Source organism: Pleurodeles waltl, chromosome 3_2 (genome assembly GCF_031143425.1).
Source record: "Pleurodeles waltl isolate 20211129_DDA chromosome 3_2, aPleWal1.hap1.20221129, whole genome shotgun sequence".
NCBI lineage: Eukaryota > Metazoa > Chordata > Amphibia > Caudata > Salamandridae > Pleurodeles > Pleurodeles waltl.
This window is the reverse complement of record NC_090441.1, coordinates 74295083-74313571: the sequence shown is the minus strand read 5'-3', so window position 1 is coordinate 74313571 and position 18489 is coordinate 74295083. Positions and strand designations below refer to the sequence as shown.

General features: G+C 41.2%; 1 protein-coding gene across 1 annotated transcript in view; it reads left to right on the top strand.

Annotated features, from left to right (window-relative positions):
• The window catches only part of BCL7B (BAF chromatin remodeling complex subunit BCL7B), a 74593-nt gene that overhangs the window by 4904 nt on the left and 51200 nt on the right, over positions 1-18489 (top strand). Inside the window, exons 2-4 of the mRNA XM_069226782.1 lie at positions 11066-11141; positions 13430-13532; positions 13751-13921. Of these exons, the coding sequence (XP_069082883.1) occupies positions 11066-11141; positions 13430-13532; positions 13751-13921 (350 nt within the window). The remainder of the gene's footprint in view (positions 1-11065; positions 11142-13429; positions 13533-13750; positions 13922-18489) is intronic.

Below are 18489 nucleotides of genomic sequence, written 5' to 3'. Positions count from 1 at the left end.
AGCTAGCAAGGCTTGTTGGCGGTCTTTCTGCATGGAAACACTTCTGCACGACTCTTCACGACGTGGGACATCCATCCTCCAAAGGGGAAGTTTCTAGCCCTTGTCGTTCTTGCAGAATCCACAGCTTCTACCATCCGGTGGCAGCTTCTTTGCACCCACAGCTGGCATTTCCTGGGCATCTGCCCACTCCCGACTTGATCGTGACTCTTGGACTTGGTCCCCTTGTTCCACAGGTACTCTCGTCAGGAAATCCATTGTTGTTGCATTGCTGGTGTTGTTGTTTCTGGCAGAATTCCCCTATCACGACTTCTGTGCTCTTTGGGGAACTTAGGTGCACTTTGCACCCACTTTTCAGGGTCTTGGGGTGGGCTATTTTTCTAACCCTCACTGTTTTCTTACAGTCCCAGCGACCCTCTACAAGGTCACATAGGTTTGGGGTCCATTTGTGGTTCGCATTCCACTTCTAGAGTATATGGTTTGTGTTGCCCCTATCCCTATGTGCCCCCATTGCATTCTATTGTGACTATACATTGTTTGCACTGTTTTCTATTGCTATTACTACATATTTTGGTATTGTGTACATATATCTTGTGTATATTTGCTATCCTCATACTCAGGGTACTCACTGAGATACTATTGGCATATTGTCATAAAAATAAAGTACCTTTATTTTTAGTATATCTGTGTATTGTGTTTTCTTATGATATTGTGCATATGACACTAGTGGTACTGTTGGAGCTTCACTCGTCTCCTAGTTCAGCCTAAGCTGCTCTGCTAAGCTACCTTTTCTATCAGCCTAAGCTGCTAGACACCCCTCTACACTAATAAGGGATACCTGGGCCTGGTGCAAGGTGTAAGTACACCTTGGTACTCACTACAAGCCAGTCCAGCCTCCTACATTCTTGCACACATTTGATGTTAAAATTGTATTCTTGAAGTTTGGCAAGTAAAGAATCCAATTGTGCAGAAGCTTTACCAAGACCATTGCCACAGTATGTAAGTCAAATGACGGTCCCCAAATATATGTTTTGAACTTCTCTGCTGCCCACATACAGGCCAGGGCTTCTCTTTCTATGGTGCTGTTGTTTGCTTCAGTAAGGGTTCTTGAAGCAAAGGCTACTGTGTTTTCCCTTCCTCGAACCCACTGTCCAAACACAGCTCCTGTACACTTCAAACTGGCATCTACTGTAATAAAATACCTACCCTCTTGTTGATATGGCTATAGTGCAGGAGAAGATATGAATAGTTTATTAATATCCTTGAAGGCTTGGTCAATCTGTTTAGACCAATCAAATTTAACTCCTTTCTTGAGCAGGGATCACAATGGCCGCACCAACGGGGCATACCAGGAACAAATCTAGCGTAATATTCACAAAGACCCAGAAAGGTCTTAAGTGAGTCTTTGGGCCTGATTATGACCTTGACGGATTGGATAGTCTGTCACAAACGTGACGGATATCCCGCCTGCCTTTTTACAAGTTCCATAGGATATAATGGATCTTGTAATACGGCGGATGGGATATCCGTTACATTTGTGACGGACTATCCCATCAGCCAAGGTCGTAAACAGGCCCTTTAGCTTTAGGTGGAGGAGCATCTGAGATTGCCTTAACATTACAGGCTTTTTGGCCTTACAACAGAACCAGAAATCGTATGTCCTAAATATTCTACCGGAATTATATTCATCCATCTTTACTGTCATTCCACATCTTTCTAATATTTTGAAAACTCTATCTAGAATGACTACATACTCCTCTTTAGTCTTGGTAAAAACGAGGATACCATCCTGGAAATCCTGTACCTGTCTTTCATTGCGTCACAATTTGTCAATCAGATTTTGGAGGACACCTGCAGCTAAGGCAAGGCCAAAAGGTAACCGCAGATATTTGTACGCATCAAATGGTATTCCAAATGTTATCAAGGACGGAGACTGGACTAAGGGCAGGTTGGTGTTAGGCTGAGTGTAGATTGATAGTTGTGAAATATTGAGCATCACCAATGTTTGTCACCATCTCCTGAATGCATGGTAGAGGATGACAGTCCACGACTGTTGCGATTGAGTGACCTAAGGTCCACATACAGCCTAAGATCGCTAGATTTTTTTTTTTGCTAAAAACATTGGAGGATCCCCTTCGGAGGAATTTCTAGTAGCAATAACAGCTGCAGAACTGAGTTTTTGCAGCAGTTTCTTCAAGTCTTCTTCCACGCTCAAAGGTACAGGCCTCACCTTATGCACTATTGGAGTGGCACCATCTTTCAGTTTTATGCCGCGTTCGAAACCCTTGACTGTACCTATAGTGTTGGTGAACAAGCTAGGTCTGTAGAATTAACTGCTTTACATCACAGTTTGTGTTTACACTTAAAACAGACATTTCTCCAAGTACACTTGGCACATCATGGCCCAGTCGTTAAGTAAATTCCCAACCTTGCAAAATCCCTCCATCCTACTATGTTGCGTCCCTTGAATAGCAAAAAAATATTTGTATGGGTCTTCCCCCCATTAAAGACATTAAATATCCTAGTAAGTCTATGCCTTGCTCTCCAAATGCCTTAGGATTGATGTCAGCAGAAATTAAAATCAGTATCTTTTGGCCACATTTTATAAAAATGCGCTCCCAGTCTGCCATTTTTCCATCAACCATTGCCTGACAAAACAGTACCTTAATTCTCTCACATTCAGCAACATTCAACAATTGATTCTTTTTTGTATCTATTGTCACCAGTACATAGATACATGCAGTTTGGCTGTTTGTGGTTAGTAGATATAATAGGATTGTGTAAATTTACGTAGTAGAAAAGTGTAGTACTCTACACTTTCACATTACATGATCAAATGAACTGTGGCGCCACATGGGTAAATGATTCATATTAATCACCTAAATGCTGATCCTGATTGTATCCGCCATGTGTCTCGGTCTGTCATGATAAATAAGTCCGGATCGGCATAATGCCTCAGGAAATAGGGGGTGGGGGGAGGTAGGTGCCTAGCCTATTGTTGTTTTCCGGTAATCAGTGGGAAATGCACTCTTTTTCATTGGGGGCCCTCTATTGGTTAATGCAGTCTCTAGATGTCTTTCTGTGTGTAACATGAGAAACAGAATTGAATCCTTGCCTGCGCAGTAGACAATAGTGACTTGTCTATTTATAGTGCTACGAGCTCCCATCCTGTGACTGAGAATCACTTTGACTGTGACAGTCGTTAATGGTAATACAGTAAAAAAAATGTCACTCAGTGTCACACATTTGGATCTAAAATGTCACCCCTAAGTACACTGAAACCATGGTAATGTCACACGTAACCAAGCTGAAAACTTGGCAGGTATGCTTCCCTGGCTCACCTACCTCCACTGTGCAGTGGAGTTGAACGGAGGTTGCTCATAATGCTGGCTACTTGATGTTTCATTGTTATGTATGTGTTATTGTTAATTATATTTTTAGTTCATGTTGCCCTTTTTGTTATAAACCTCAGCTAGACTGTCTTGTTAGCCACGACTTCTTTACATTTAATATGTGACCCAGGGTGTAAAGTGTTAAATATAGATAATAAACGGCTCAGTTTTTCAAAATCATTCATGCTGTTGGTTAAAAAGTCCAGAGTAACTGAGGTTGTCAAACATAACTCAAGTAACATGGCTACCATCATTACAAGCTATATTGCAACAGTGAGAGGATATGGCACTTTCGAGCCTACATCATATCATACAGTAGTGCTAGTAGTAAGCTACTGTATAAGATTTAAAGGCCAGGAAAAGCATATGAAGTGTAAAACAAAACAATTATCGTCAAAAATGTACATAGGTTAAAAGGTGTATACAAAATAATTTCTAGACTCCAGTGTCTAATCGTCTGTTTTGTTTATTTGCCATATATGTCTTGTCCCACACTGTCACCCATAGTATAATTTGATGCTATACTATATTTATTCAGTCAGATAATTTTCGAATGCACAAATATGACCCAAGAGTATCAAGAGTGCCGATAAGGCAGCAAGTATAACACAGATCAAGAGAAAATAGTTATGAGATAAGGTGAAAACAAACAGTCACACAATACACTGCGTACATTGTAACATTGGCAGAACATAAGTACACTGTCCTGTGCCTGTGTTGAGGCATGTGCAGACCGTCCACCGATGTACACCATGCCTTCTGATTCCTGAATCGTGTAGAGTGCCTAAGCGAATTTAATTTGTACAGCTTTCCAGCTGAGAGAAGATTTTTTTTTAATATTTATTATTTTAATGTGCAACACAACATGGGCACATATTATGATTTATCATTCTAACTACAGTGTAGTTCATTACCTCACATTAGACCTCCAAATTAACATACAAACAGCTACATAAACAGTGGAGTCGACAAAGTTCCCTAGTTACACTGACCTCATAAAGAGGCTACCAACTACATGATATTTGAAGGTCTGTTGATAGTATGGTCATGCCTAAACAAAGAAAAAGAAATTATGCACAAGTGTGAACGCACAGCAGGCAATGATATCCATGGACGTTCATTCGTCTTTACTCTTCCTAGGCCACAAGGGAGCCTGTCAGTCAGGGCAGGAGGTTATTGTTTTTCTGCTTTATGTTCCTAATGCAAACTTCCCATCACCCCTTGTTAGCTGTGACCCCTGCTATGGTGCCCACCACTGCAAGCACATTCTATTCAGCACGTGCCCATTTCAACAGTGTACTCAGCCAACACTGGTGTTGTGGGCGCCTTCCATGGCAGCAATTTTACATTTAAAAATGATGAAAGCAAGATTAGTAAGTCTGTGTAAGTGTTTATCCCCCCCTTAGATCAGAGCTAGCAAGGCTTGGACTTTGCCAGCACAGTCTTGAGAACGATGATGTTATCCTGGGAGTATATTTATAGAGGATAAGTATAGTTGAGTGTCATCCACTTCGGGGTGTGACATTTATTAAAATAGCTACTTGTCCAGGGGACAGGTTGCTTCTTAAATCTGCTTGTCCTGCAAAAAAATCTACTTGTCCGTTTGGTGCCATGTAGTGCGGTGACAAATTATTGCAGCAATCTCATTATGTAAGAGCTCTTATAATAGCCTCTCTGATTATGCCAGGGCTACTACTATGGTAGGGTTTGAATACTTTCAATTTCAATCCCTACTATAGCAATTTCCTTCTTTTGCACTTTTCCGCTGATCTACATACTGAGTCTGCAAACCAATTGACTTGCATATTTTAAGGATTTTCACCAGCTCTTCTCTTTTCCCATATTGACAAAGGTTGGAGATGTACTCCTGACAATGGCAGAAATAGATGTTCTTCCAGGGATGGGAATAAAAGTGGTTGGAGGGAAAGTTAACTTGTAAACACTCATTAGATTTTCACATGCGCAAATCTACACATGCATATTTGTTCGTAATAAAATACAGTTCACACATATTTTCTAGGAGTACGTTTCCGGGTCTAATTCTGTAAGCTCTTGTGAATTCATGAAAGCCACTAACTCAAAGACATATACCATGGGTGCACCTTTGTGGCTTTCTTTAAGAATTGGGTCCATAAATAGGTCTGGCGTTAATTCTTTGCTTTCAAAATAAAATGTCTTTATTATCACTCTTGCTTATAAGCTTCTGCAAATATTTGCATCTAATCAGAGAGCATTCTAGGAGCATTATACTTAGCCTCATATTATTAAAGTTTTCAAGCATGTTTGTACACTTTTTTCTTTTTACTAGAAACACTGTCAGTAGTGCAGTGTAACCTTGAAACATGTATTTACAGCGCTCACCCTAATAATGAAGGCTTTTCATTAATGAACCAAAAATACAAGTTTGAACAGCATTAACCTACAGGGAGTGCAGAATTATTAGGCAAATTAGTATTTTGACCACATCATCCTCTTTATGCATGTTGTCTTACTCCAAGCTGTATAGGCTCGAAAGCCTACTACCAATTAAGCATATTAGGTGATGTGCATCTCTGTAATGAGAAGGGGTGTGGTCTAATGACATCAACACCCTATATCAGGTGTGCATAATTATTAGGCAACTTCCTTTCCTTTGGCAAAATGGGTCAAAAGAAGGACTTGACAGGCTCAGAAAAGTCAAAAATAGTGAGATATCTTGCAGAGGGATGCAGCACTCTTAAAAATGCAAAGCTTCTGAAGCGTGATCATCGAACAATCAAGCGTTTCATTCAAAATAGTCAACAGGGTCGCAAGAAGCGTGTGGAAAAACCAAGGCGCAAAATAACTGCCCATGAACTGAGAAAAGTCAAGCGTGCAGCTGCCACGATGCCACTTGCCACCAGTTTGGCCATATTTCAGAGCTGCAACATCACTGGAGTGCCCAAAAGCACAAGGTGTGCAATACTCAGAGACATGGCCAAGGTAAGAAAGGCTGAAAGACGACCACCACTGAACAAGACACACAAGCTGAAACGTCAAGACTGGGCCAAGAAATATCTCAAGACTGATTTTCTAAGGTTTTATGGACTGATGAAATGAGAGTGAGTCTTGATGGGCCAGATGGATGGGCCCGTGGCTGGATTGGTAAAGGGCAGAGAGCTCCAGTCCGACTCAGACGCCAGCAAGGTGGAGGTGGAGTACTGGTTTGGGCTGGTATCATCAAAGATGAGCTTGTGGGGCCTTTTCGGGTTGAGGATGGAGTCAAGCTCAACTCCCAGTCCTACTGCCAGTTCCTGGTAGACACCTTCTTCAAGCAGTGGTACAGGAAGAAGTCTGCATCCTTCAAGAAAAACATGATTTTCATGCAGGACAATGCTCCATCACACGCGTCCAAGTACTCCACAGCGTGGCTGGCAAGAAAGGGTATAAAAGAAGGAAATCTAATGACATGGCCTCCTTGTTCACCTGATCTGAACCCCATTGAGAACCTGTGGTCCATCATCAAATGTGAGATTTACAAGGAGGGAAAACAGTACACCTCTCTGAACAGTGTCTGGGAGGCTGTGGTTGCTGCTGCACGCAATGTTGATGGTGAACAGATCAAAACACTGACCGAATCCATGGATGGCAGGCTTTTGAGTGTCCTTGCAAAGAAAGGTGGCTATATTGGTCACTGATTTGTTTTTGTTTTGTTTTTGAATGTCAAACATGTATATTTGTGAATGTTGAGATGTTATATTGGTTTCACTGGTAATAATAAATAATTGAAATGGGTATATATTTGTTTTTTGTTAAGTTGCCTAATAATTATGCACAGTAATAGTCACCTGCACACACAGATATCCCCCTAACATGGCTAAAACTAAAAACAAACTAAAAACTACTTCCAAAAATATTCAGCTTTGATATTAATGAGTTTTTTGGGTTCATTGAGAACATGGTTGTTGTTCAATAATAAAATTAATCCTCAAAAATACAACTTGCCTAATAATTCTGCACTCCCTGTATTGGCACACATATTACCTCAACTGCAGACAGTTCCCTTTTATGTAATCTGGCAGCCAAAGGGTTTGTACTGCAGGGGAAAGGGCCTCCTTGTCCCAAGGACAAATAAACATTAAAGCTTGTTGCCCTCCACCCCAAACAATATGTCCCGGGCATCGGGTGATAGGAATTCCACATCCCTGCACATACATGTGGAATGCCAGATTTGAGTGATAGAGAATCTCAGTCAGCGGCTCTGTTTAGAGATTGAAGCTTTTAGGAGAGAGAGAGAGTAGCCTTGGAAGTCTTAGCCTCACCTGGGATGGGTTATATCAAGCCCTCTCCAATTTGGTTAGTTGTGTGCACATTTCCTGCAAGTCCGATTCTGTGGTGAAGCGTCTTCAGCAAGGTGATATGTTTGACAGTGTCAAAATGTGAGGATAATCATTTATTATTATCACCGACAGTTGAGAAGGAATTGAGCTATGACAACATAATCCTAGTGGGGTTCGCAGTTTCCTTGTGTCTTTCCTTTGCTCTTAAACCAAGATGACGCTGTATCTCGCAGCTCCAGTGATCTGCTCTTCCTTGAAACATGCACACTGTGTACCTGTGTCCGCTACACTTGTCTAGTTGTCTAGATGTTTGACCTTGCAGGAGAGTACTGTCCTGGTCAGCTCCTTGAGACCCTCTGGGTGATAAGCCACGCTTTATAAATACTTGATTGATTGATTGAGTCAAGTATTCAGGTTTTGACTCCATACCGGGGAATTTAGGACTCAAAGAGTATTGAAACCCCCTGCCACCCTCGCCCCCCTCCATTTGCTAAGTGTCTGTTTGTGCATTGAAGGTTTTGTTTGCAAAGAGGTGGGCATTCTCTCCTCCCATTACTCTTGTGGTATGGTCATTTGCAAGGATACTGTATAGAAATGGTTTGAGTGTGCTAAACCATTGGATGACAAAACCTGCAATCCCTTGACCCAAAAGAATTGATCAAGAGGTGGCGTTGTGCATTATTTAGTGATAGAATATTTTGGCTGTGGTAAGAACAGTCTGCCACCCTGTTGAAACTGAGACTGTATAGGCTTGTCCTTACTATGGCTCAACAGGGGTGTTAGACTAACATTTATATTTAAACTTGCACCCCTTCAGCATAGTGACTTTGGCCCTGGCTGCTTGTTTGTTGAATATATGTGTGCTGTCTTAAGGATCTTCAGAGTAGTTGGTGAGAAGCTGAGACACTAACAAGTTCCTTCTGGTGGGGCCGTTTTGAAGTATGGTTCACACACCCTAGAGTTAGAAACTGACAGATTCTAAAGTTAAGTAGTGTGATCAAATAAAGAACATATAACTACTAACTGAATTCTGATGGCTGCAATGAGTGTCAATTTCTGTGGCATGTACTTTCGAACTAAGCTAGAATTTGTTGTGATGCATGCTAGAAAAGACAAAGGCAACACAAAAATTGAGCCACTTTTGGAATAGGTCAATCTGAAAAGATTGACAATTCAGCTGAGATGAGGGGGGCAGAGAAACAAATTGTGTGTGTGTGTGTGTGTGTATGTGTATATATATATATATATATATATATATATATATATATATATATATATATATATATATATATATATAGTAGTAGTAAAACAATGCTAAGTGCAAAATAGAATAATTAAAGCCAAGGTATTTACTGATACTCTAGGAAAGCTCTAGTGACTTACTCCCCAAAGGTGTTGGGGACGGGTGGTGTCACACAAAGTCGTAATGCAAATGTGAGGTTAATGACTCAACAATAACTTAAGATGGAGTTTGAGTGTTTGTGTGAGGCAGGAGGTTTTTGAGCTGATCAAGAGCTCCCCTTGGTTTATTTGATGGCTCTGTCAGAATGTGTGTGGGTTGCAGAGATCCTTTGAGTAAAATCTAGGTTAATTGGCATTCTATTCTGAACATAAATGAAATATTGGATACGATGAAAAAAGGGCTTTTCGCATCTGATTTTTTATTAGCATACCGTCAAATAGAACTACAACTATCATCCTACCATTTAACATCACTTGTTGCACGGCTTATCGATCAAGTGTAATCTGTTTGGTCCTGTACATGCTCCAGCGATGATGTGGTGAGGTAAGCATAACATTCTAGAAAAGATGATAGTGTGAACTATTTCCAGAATGCTGTTCTGCTATTCTATGCTTCAAATGAACAAGCATCACCCCCACATCCATGGGGTGCTTAGAAAATTGGACAAAAGTGTTCTTACCATAAAAAGGGGTTATTACTACTTTAGAATGAGTAGGTTAACATATCCTGAGTGAACAAATGTGAAGCCTTTGTCGTTGTCTAAGGTGACTCAAAGGTAATGTAATTTCTGGAATGGCTCAGAAATATGAGGGCCAAGTAATCCAAACAAGGAAATGGGAGCAGTGAGTGGTTTGTTAGCCTATACAATCAAACCTCTAACTATTCAAACATAGCCATTTTAGCATCCCTTGTTACACTTGTTTGAGAGTCCCCCAGTTTGAGGTAGATCTGTTTGTCATCTGTGTCAATGTGATATTCCAATCATGTGCACACTGAATATGCCAGTGTGGCAAAATATACATTGAAGAGACAGATCTTGGGAGAGAGCAGAAATTTGGTGACTCTCCACTTAGAGTAGAGTACATAGTGCACAGTTTCATTTGATTGAGTATGTTTGCCCATGGTTTCCAGCGTTGACTGTCTCTTCCCTGATATGGCTGGTGGTGCATTCTGTGCCTCGGCGAGGATGAAAGCCTCCTAACATTACTCAAAGCATCATGAATTTTGAGATGGGTTTAATTTCAGTTCTGTTGTGATGCTTGAGGCACCTTTAGATGGAAAGGATCCACATTAGAGTTTTTGAGGAGGGTTGTGAGGATGGAACATTTAAGTTTTTGTTAAATACGTTCGTGGATAGGGTGGTGTTGATGTTGGTACAAGAGGAGTAAGGCCTCAGTTGACTGCCATCACATTTGTTTGAGGTGTAGATATTTAGAACATTGAAGGGGTCTGAGAAGTGTCGTCCACTAGGCAAGACTGGACTCAACTGAATGCATTTGCCTTCTGGGATAGGTTTGGCAAAGCTGGAAATTGCTAGATTTTTAGCCAGGCTGAAAGACTATAACTTTGTAGAATAATATATTTCTAGGAACGAAAATGATTTGGTTGGCTTGGGTAGCAGTGCCGTATGGGATGAGGTTAAAGAAGGGAACTGTAGGAATGAAGAATGAGTGGCTTTAGTAAATTCAGATGTTTGCTCCTACGTTTTACAACACTACTCCCCTGCTCTGTCTCCACAAACTTGATACAGAATAGATACCCAATTGGTCATTGATACTGAACGAATGAATGACAGGCAGGGCAACCATGTGAATTAGGACCAAGTCACATAGGGGAGAAACACATTCATCTATGTTTCTAGCTCAATATATGTAACATATTTTCTTTTACTATTCATGAAGCCATGTTATTCCTAAATAGGGAACAGAGGTACAAAAGTTCAGATGATATCAAAGCAAGTAATTAATATACACCATTATTCTGCCAGGAACATTAGAATTAAGTAGATGCGTTTTCAGATCAGACCCTCTAGCACAGCTTCAAGTGCAAATAGCAATCCTCGGTTGGAGGCTGCTGTAGACAAGTTTTTCCCTACAACGTTCATCTTATTTGACTGACCTTTCTTTAATGAACAGGGAGAAGAAGTGGGTGACAGTTGGAGACACTTCACTGCGGATTTTCAAGTGGGTTCCTGTGGTGGATCGGAAGGAGGTGAGTGGTGCACTTGCAATGAACACTTGAAGGACTTCCCTTGCTGTTACTGGTAAAATAAAAGCTTGTGGGTGGATAAGGAGAGTGGGACGAATTCTTAGCTTCAGCTTCGTCTGATCGAAGTCATGTACCAAGCATGGTTGTGTCTGGCTGCAATCTCAACCCTGTTCAAGGCTTCTCTGACCAAGTCACCTCCACTCAGTGCACCAGTAGCTGCTACTGAACTTCGGCTCTGAGCCCCATTAACCCTCCACTACAACCATTTTGTAGGCTTGCCTTACTATATTGCAATCTGTGTTTCCTTGGCCACCCTTGAACCCCCCCACCTCTGGACTTCACTGACCATGTTGCATCTGCCCTCTTTGCTACTCAGGCCACCATTATCCCCTCATGCTCTCCTCCAACTATACTGCTACTGCCCTGTAGGCCTAACGCCTCTGCCCTTTCAAAATACCATAGTATCCTGCATTTGGGCCTCCACCACCATTAAACTAGTTACAGGCCCATATTGTACTTGCACTGAAATGTTGATGTGCAATGCTAAGGGGTAGGGAATGGTGACAGATAACATTGCACCTTTGGTCTAGGCACCTCTGAACATCATTACATCCAAGAGCAAGGCTTGTCTAACCATCATAATGCCTCTGCTCCTCTGACCACCATTAAACCTCAGCTGGGAGGCTTTAGAGACCCTACTTGATCTATGCTCTGTAGCCAACTTACACACGATCTACAATCTGGGCCTGATTCTCAAAGGTAAACATACACTTTTGTGTATAATTACAGTTGTTTGCTATTCACAAAAGGATTTACGAGCAGCAACTTTGAGTGCGGAGAGTCCGCAAATAAAAAGATAGGACTATCCTGTCTTTTTATGTTTGGAGACTTCACACTCGTTAAGATACTACTCGTAAATCCCTTTGTGAACAGCTAACAGTCATAAACTTACACACAAGTGTAAGTATACCTTTGTGAATCTGGCCCTCTGTCTCCTGCTTATCTCACATGCGTGTCGATTGTGGGGTTCTCTGTCCACCATTGCATCAGTTTTTGAGTCACCTTTGCATCTCAAAAGTAGACACCGCTGACCAACTTTCAAAGTATCTAATCACAGTAATCTGCTGCAGCATATATATTCTGAAGTCAAAACGTACTTTCCTAGATGGATTTTACATTAGGATGGACTGTTTTTGTGTGGCAAAAAATGTAGGTTCTGACTGGAGGAGATCAACAGTATTTTGTGTGCAGTTTCATGGTTGTTAACATCAGTTTCAAATGCAGTGGCAAAGCTTTCTGGAATCATTTTAAAATGGAGCAGGTTAAACTATTTGAAAGTAATTTTAAATTCAAAAGTTGTTAGGTTGGACAACTACTCAAATTTTGAAAACAATGTAATTCTCTGCGATGACTTAATCATTTTATGTCCATTCTAAAACTAAGCATATTGATTTCTGATGCAGCAAACTAATCTCTTAAGAAAATCAAGAGACTTCTTCTATTGAATAGGGGTCTCTAGTAGTAATCAAATAATATTCTCTAGCAGAGTTTAAGTTTTTTTATTGCATCCTAATCTAATTTCTCTTTTTCTCAAAACCACAAATAGTAGTTATACCTCAAGGGAACAGCTTATCAGTGAATATAAAAACCTTGCTTCCATGGAGTCTGTGGATTCATCTTCTATTTACCATTTCTAGCATTTTGTTTGTTTAATTCTGTGAATGGAACTTTCAGAAACCTTTTCCTTTTGAAAATGGTTACGTTCCATATATTTCTAATTCTAGTTATGATGCATATTGTTTATGTCCTCTTATTCCCAGGATTTTCTTGAAAGATTAAGCATTCTCATAATTGCTGCCTTGGGGATTCAACAGGGGGCTCCTTTTCATACTCATTGTACTTCAGCTATGGACCCTTCATATCATCATTGTTGCTGAACTGTTTTGGTTCTATGATTATCACTACTTCCCAGGTTTTTACTACAGTGATCACAATTGTTGTTTATCGTTTGGCCTATCACCTGTTATAGTACCTGAATTAAGTGATTTAATTTCAAATTTCTGTTTCCTAGCTCTGATCTGTGCCTAAGTGTAGGGCTGTTGTCTGTATGTATGCACTGACTACTCAGCTGACCTCCAACCCCAACCAACTCCTTTTACACATCTCAACTACCATTGCACTGAGCTTCTGAGCACCTCCAGCTACAATTCTGCGAAGTTAATCATATTCAGAGTAAGTTCTATGACCTACAGCTAGTGCAACACTTGTAACTTGTATTCTTCTTTTTGAAGAAAGTTAAGGCCAAGTCGAGCAGCAGCCCAGTGAGTGAGTGTAATGGATTAACAGCAGACCAAGCAGCAGCCGCCAACTCGTCCCTTCTACTGGAATTCCACGGTAGGTCCTTCCTAATTAGTCCTTTCATGGGTTGCTGTATCTCGTTGTCTGTGTTAAATTCAGTGTGATCAGCTCAGGATGCTACTGTCCACCACTGCTTTCTGTAATTGAGATGATTGTGCCCTCACCCTTGCATCATAATATGGTGGCTGTTCCCAGTCTTTGCAGGAGAGACTGGTAGCAGCAGCTCCTAATCGCTCATGTTTTTCTCTTTACAGATGAGAACAGTAACCACAGCTCCTTGTCAGATGGGTATCATTTGAAAGTGGAAAGCAGCACTAACTCTAGTCCCAGTCCTCAGCTCAGTGAGTCGTCAAGCCCTCCACACATGTCTGACTTCCGAACAGACGACTCACAGCCACCAACACTAGGACAGGAGACTCTGGAAGGTAAGTGTGTCTCATTACCTGGTGTAGAAGAAAGGTACTCGTGGACCGAGTAACTAAGCCTTCCTTTTGCGGAGCTGGCTATGCCAAGAAGAATTACAGGGAATTAACTTTATTAGCCGTTAAGATACTGGCAAAACAATGTGCCCTTTGATGAAAAACACACTTCAGAGTTTGTTTAAATAAAATTGTGTACATTCTTAGATCTTGGATATTTCCATGATATTTATGCTCAGAATTGTATTTTTATTGCACAATTTAAAATTCACTAGGGAGAGAGTAGAATATTAGCGTAGTTTTACATTATGTTCACCTGATGATTTAGTCGTTTTTTAACGGTTCAATGATTGTTGCATGTTTGCGTACCTGTAAAAGAGATAGGCAGGACTCATGTTTCACCATATCAGGCACACCGTCCAAGTCTGTGACACATCTTTTTGTGTGTGCTGTTGTGCAGATTGAAACAGCAGCTCTGATTAGGAGTAACAAATGTGCCACACTGAGATTAATTATGACCTCGACTGCTCTGAGGATAGTTCAGCAGTATCTAATGAGGGTAGGTTTCAAAGGCTGCGAACTGGCAGTAATTCATAGTAGGGGCTGGGACATCCCTATGGCAGGCTGGTGCTGTGTGTTGTCCGAAGACACTAACCTAAAATTCGAATCCAGAAGAAGTGATGAAATATTCATCACTTCAAATCCACAACCAACCATTCACAATAGGAATATGATGGTTAGCATTACACCCAAGGAAAAGGAATAGGGTGAAAGAGAAAACAGAAAAACTGGGTAGCACCACCTGACTCATCTGTCTGGGAGGTGTCAATGTCTGTGGATTGTAGAGTGATATCTTTACTACCTTATGTCGGTACAGAATCATCAGACACTTGCTATAACACATGATACACCTCCAGATTAACCCTATGCCTCAGATTCTATAGGGTAAAGTTACAAGTCTGACATTCCTGGAACTGACATATTATCAGGCTCTTGTGATTCATTTTAATTAGGTTTACATAAACTACACTTCCGTCTGTTTTGTGGGTGGATATTCTCTGGTTTTGATATGTGTTCACTTTTTTTCTGAGCCCCTTCACTGCTAGGCTTCCCCCGGCAACAGCCAGTGCCGAGCCCTTATTTGACTATTTGGGAAGTTCGCGCATAGGGCTCCATAAAATTTTTTTCTAGATAAGGTGCCCACACCAGATTTGTGTCCTTTTTTCCCAACATCACAGGGTTTCTAAAGATAGCCAGTGTTTCGTGATTCCCCTCGAGAGAATCGTGAAAATAGTCAAAATATAGAAAAAAATAAAATAGAGGAAAAAAGTGCTCCAGAATCAGATTTTCCCCCCCTAAAAACGGCCTTCACGAGTGGTTTACTGTACCAAAGTCACCATCTTTCCAGCTTTCAGGAACATGCAGAGGTGAATGAAAAAACCGAATTTTGTACCACAGATTTGGTATTTTTGCCAGTCGTAGCCTATTGTCACTATTTTTGTGCTTTCAACCTATTTCCAGTTTGTGGTGGAAACCAGTGTGAAACCCATGGGTGATTCAGAAAAGCTATACATTTCTGAAAACTAAAGAAAATTCCGAATTCAACAAGGGGTCATGTGTGCAGATCCCTCAAGGTTTTTGAAAGGAAATAACTGTTGAAATAATAAATATTGAAAATTAGTAGGTAAAAACGGGCATTTGTGACAACTTTCATCTGTAACTTTTTGTCACAATGGCAGATTGACAAAAGAAATATACCATTTGGTCAGCTAGACCCCTCGGGTTACGGGGATATATATAGGGTTTGTAGGTTCTGCAAGAACCCAAGGTACCCTGCGAAAACAACTGAGCTGCACCATGCAGTTGGTTTTCATTGAGTCAGGGATATATTATTATTGCGAAACATAATGAAAAATGGGTAGCAAGAAAACTTGTGTATTACTGAACTGGGCACAAGATATAAAGTTTAGGAGCAGTGGTGTGGTTATTTATACTTTGCTGAATTTGTGGGTACTCGTACTAGCGTATGATATGGAGGGTATTTTCAAAATCTTATCTTTCTTATACTTTGGTTTATATTTGAAAGACACCGATGCAGCGAAATCCAATTGATAATACTAAATGTTGTGCTAATCTGTGCTCCCCCAAGTCTCCCGATATAAATGATATCTCACTTGTGTTGGTAGAACTAGTGCCCGCAGCAGGAAACAGCCCAAAACGCAACATGGAGGCAGTGCATTTTTCCAACCAAAACTGACCCTCTTTCCCCAATGTGTGTAGCTCTAGATTTTTTACCCTAACTCAGCTAGCACCTAGGGAATCCTAGCCAACCTGTACATTGTTTTTAAAACTAGACACGTATGGGTATACAGGGTGGGCTGATATGTGTGGCTGTCACCACATTTAATACATAGAATCCATTGCAAACCTCAAACATTGACTAAAAAACATTTTCTTCAACTTTCTGTGATGGAAAGTTCTAGAATCCACAGGGAATCACAAACTTCCACCCACCTGGCATTGCCCCAAGTCTCTGGATATAAATGGTACCTCACTTGTGTGGGTAGACCTAGTGCCCGCGACAGGAAATGGCCCAAAATGCAACATGGATGCAGTCAATTTGTCCACCCAAAACGGACCCTTTTTTCCACTGTGGTTAGCTCTATATTTTGGACCCTAGCTCAGCTGGAACCTAGGGAAACCTAGCCAACCTGTACATTTTTTTTAAACTAGACACCTAGGGTATCTAGTGTGCGCTGACCTACGTGGCTCTGACTAAGTATAGTTACCCAGAATCCTTGCAAACCTCAAACTTTGATTTAAAAAACCAAACAAAAACAAAACATTTTCCTCACATTTCTGTTTGGAATGTTCTAGAATCCATGAGGAGCCACAAACTCCCAACCACCCGCCATTCCCCCATGTCTCCAGATAAAAAATGGTACCTCACGTCTGTGACTGGGCCTAGTGATGCCACCAGAACAAATCAAGGTCAAGGAGAGGGTCCCTTTGTGAGGACTCCTATTGATGTTAGTTTGATCAGATCCTGCTGCAGGCACTAGACCCTGCCACACAAGCGAGGCAGCATTTTTATTGGGACAAGTGTGGAAACACTATGTGGCAGGAATATTGTTATTTCATTCTGATTCTGGAAGAATGTGGCACAGAAATGCAAGAAAAATGTGTGATTGTAGTCACATTTTGAAGTTTGCAGGGCATTGTGGGTAAAAAAACATTTTGGGATCCAAGAGAGAGAGACCATGTACTCCCCTGGTTGTCTAGTTTATGAAAATATCTAGAGTTGATAGATTTTCCTTAAAGACTATGTACACCCTGGCAGAGAAAGAAAAGACAAAATTACTTAACCATCTATTCCTCAAGTACACACACATATTGGTTGGATTTGGCATGACGGTAAATGAAGCTTCAAAACTTAACGTTTTATTAACAAGAGATTTCACAAAAATTAAATGCACTGTTAATAATTGAAAGGTCAAAAAACTGAACCAGTGACTCACCGCTTGTGAGCTGTAAAACCGCAACAAGGCACCAACTCCTTTACAGTCCATTAACACACCTTTCATATGTGACAGACACAAAACCATTCACACCGCCAGCTGTAGGCCCAGCACATTACAGCACTTGCATCAATAGACGGTTCTATTCCAGGGCCCATCACTTTCATACGTCCACATGACTGTCACCGCAATCACAGCGGTTGACGGAGTGTGTGGACTTGTGATTGGCTAGCAGTGTGTATAGTGGCCAGCAGCATGGATGGTAGCCAGCATTGAGCCATCTCTGCTGTCTGCAAATTTCACAGCTAGCAGTTCATCACTATGCAAGGCACTGCACTGTCCCCTCAAGTTTTTTTTTTTTTTTTTTTTTTTTTTTTTTTTTTTTTACAATCCATCTCCTTTGGATAGCCTTTACAGTTAAAGTGCACTGTGCCACAAGCAACTGTGTCCACTTTGAACAATTCCCTGAATAATTGCACACCAGTGTAAAAGTTATCTAGGTACAAATGGTGACCTTTGTTAAAAAGGCCTCTACCAAATTCCTGCACAGTTTTCTCACTGTAAGGAAATGCCTCCTTGGCATGGTTACCCCCTGACTTTTTGCCTTTGCTGATGCTATGTTTTGAATTGAAAGTGTGCTGAGGCCTGCTAACCAGGCCCCAGCACCAGTGTTCTTTCCCTAACCTGTACTTTTGTTTTACACAATTGGCACACCCTGGCATCCAGATAAGTCCCTTGTAACTGGTACCCCTGGTACCAAGGGCCCTGATGCCAGGGAAGGTCTCTAAGGGCTGCAGCATAGCTTATGCCACCCTGGGGACCCCTCACTCAGCACAGACACACTGCTTGCCAGCTTGTGTGTGCTGGTGAGAACAAAACGAGTAAGTCGACATGGCACTCCCCTCAGGGTGCCATGCCAACCTCACATTGCCTATGCAGTATAGATAAGTCACCCCTCTAGCAGGCCTTACAGCCCTAAGGCAGGGTGCACTATACCATAGGTGAGGGCACCAGTGCATGAGCACTGTGCCCCTACAGTGTCTAAGCAAAACCTTA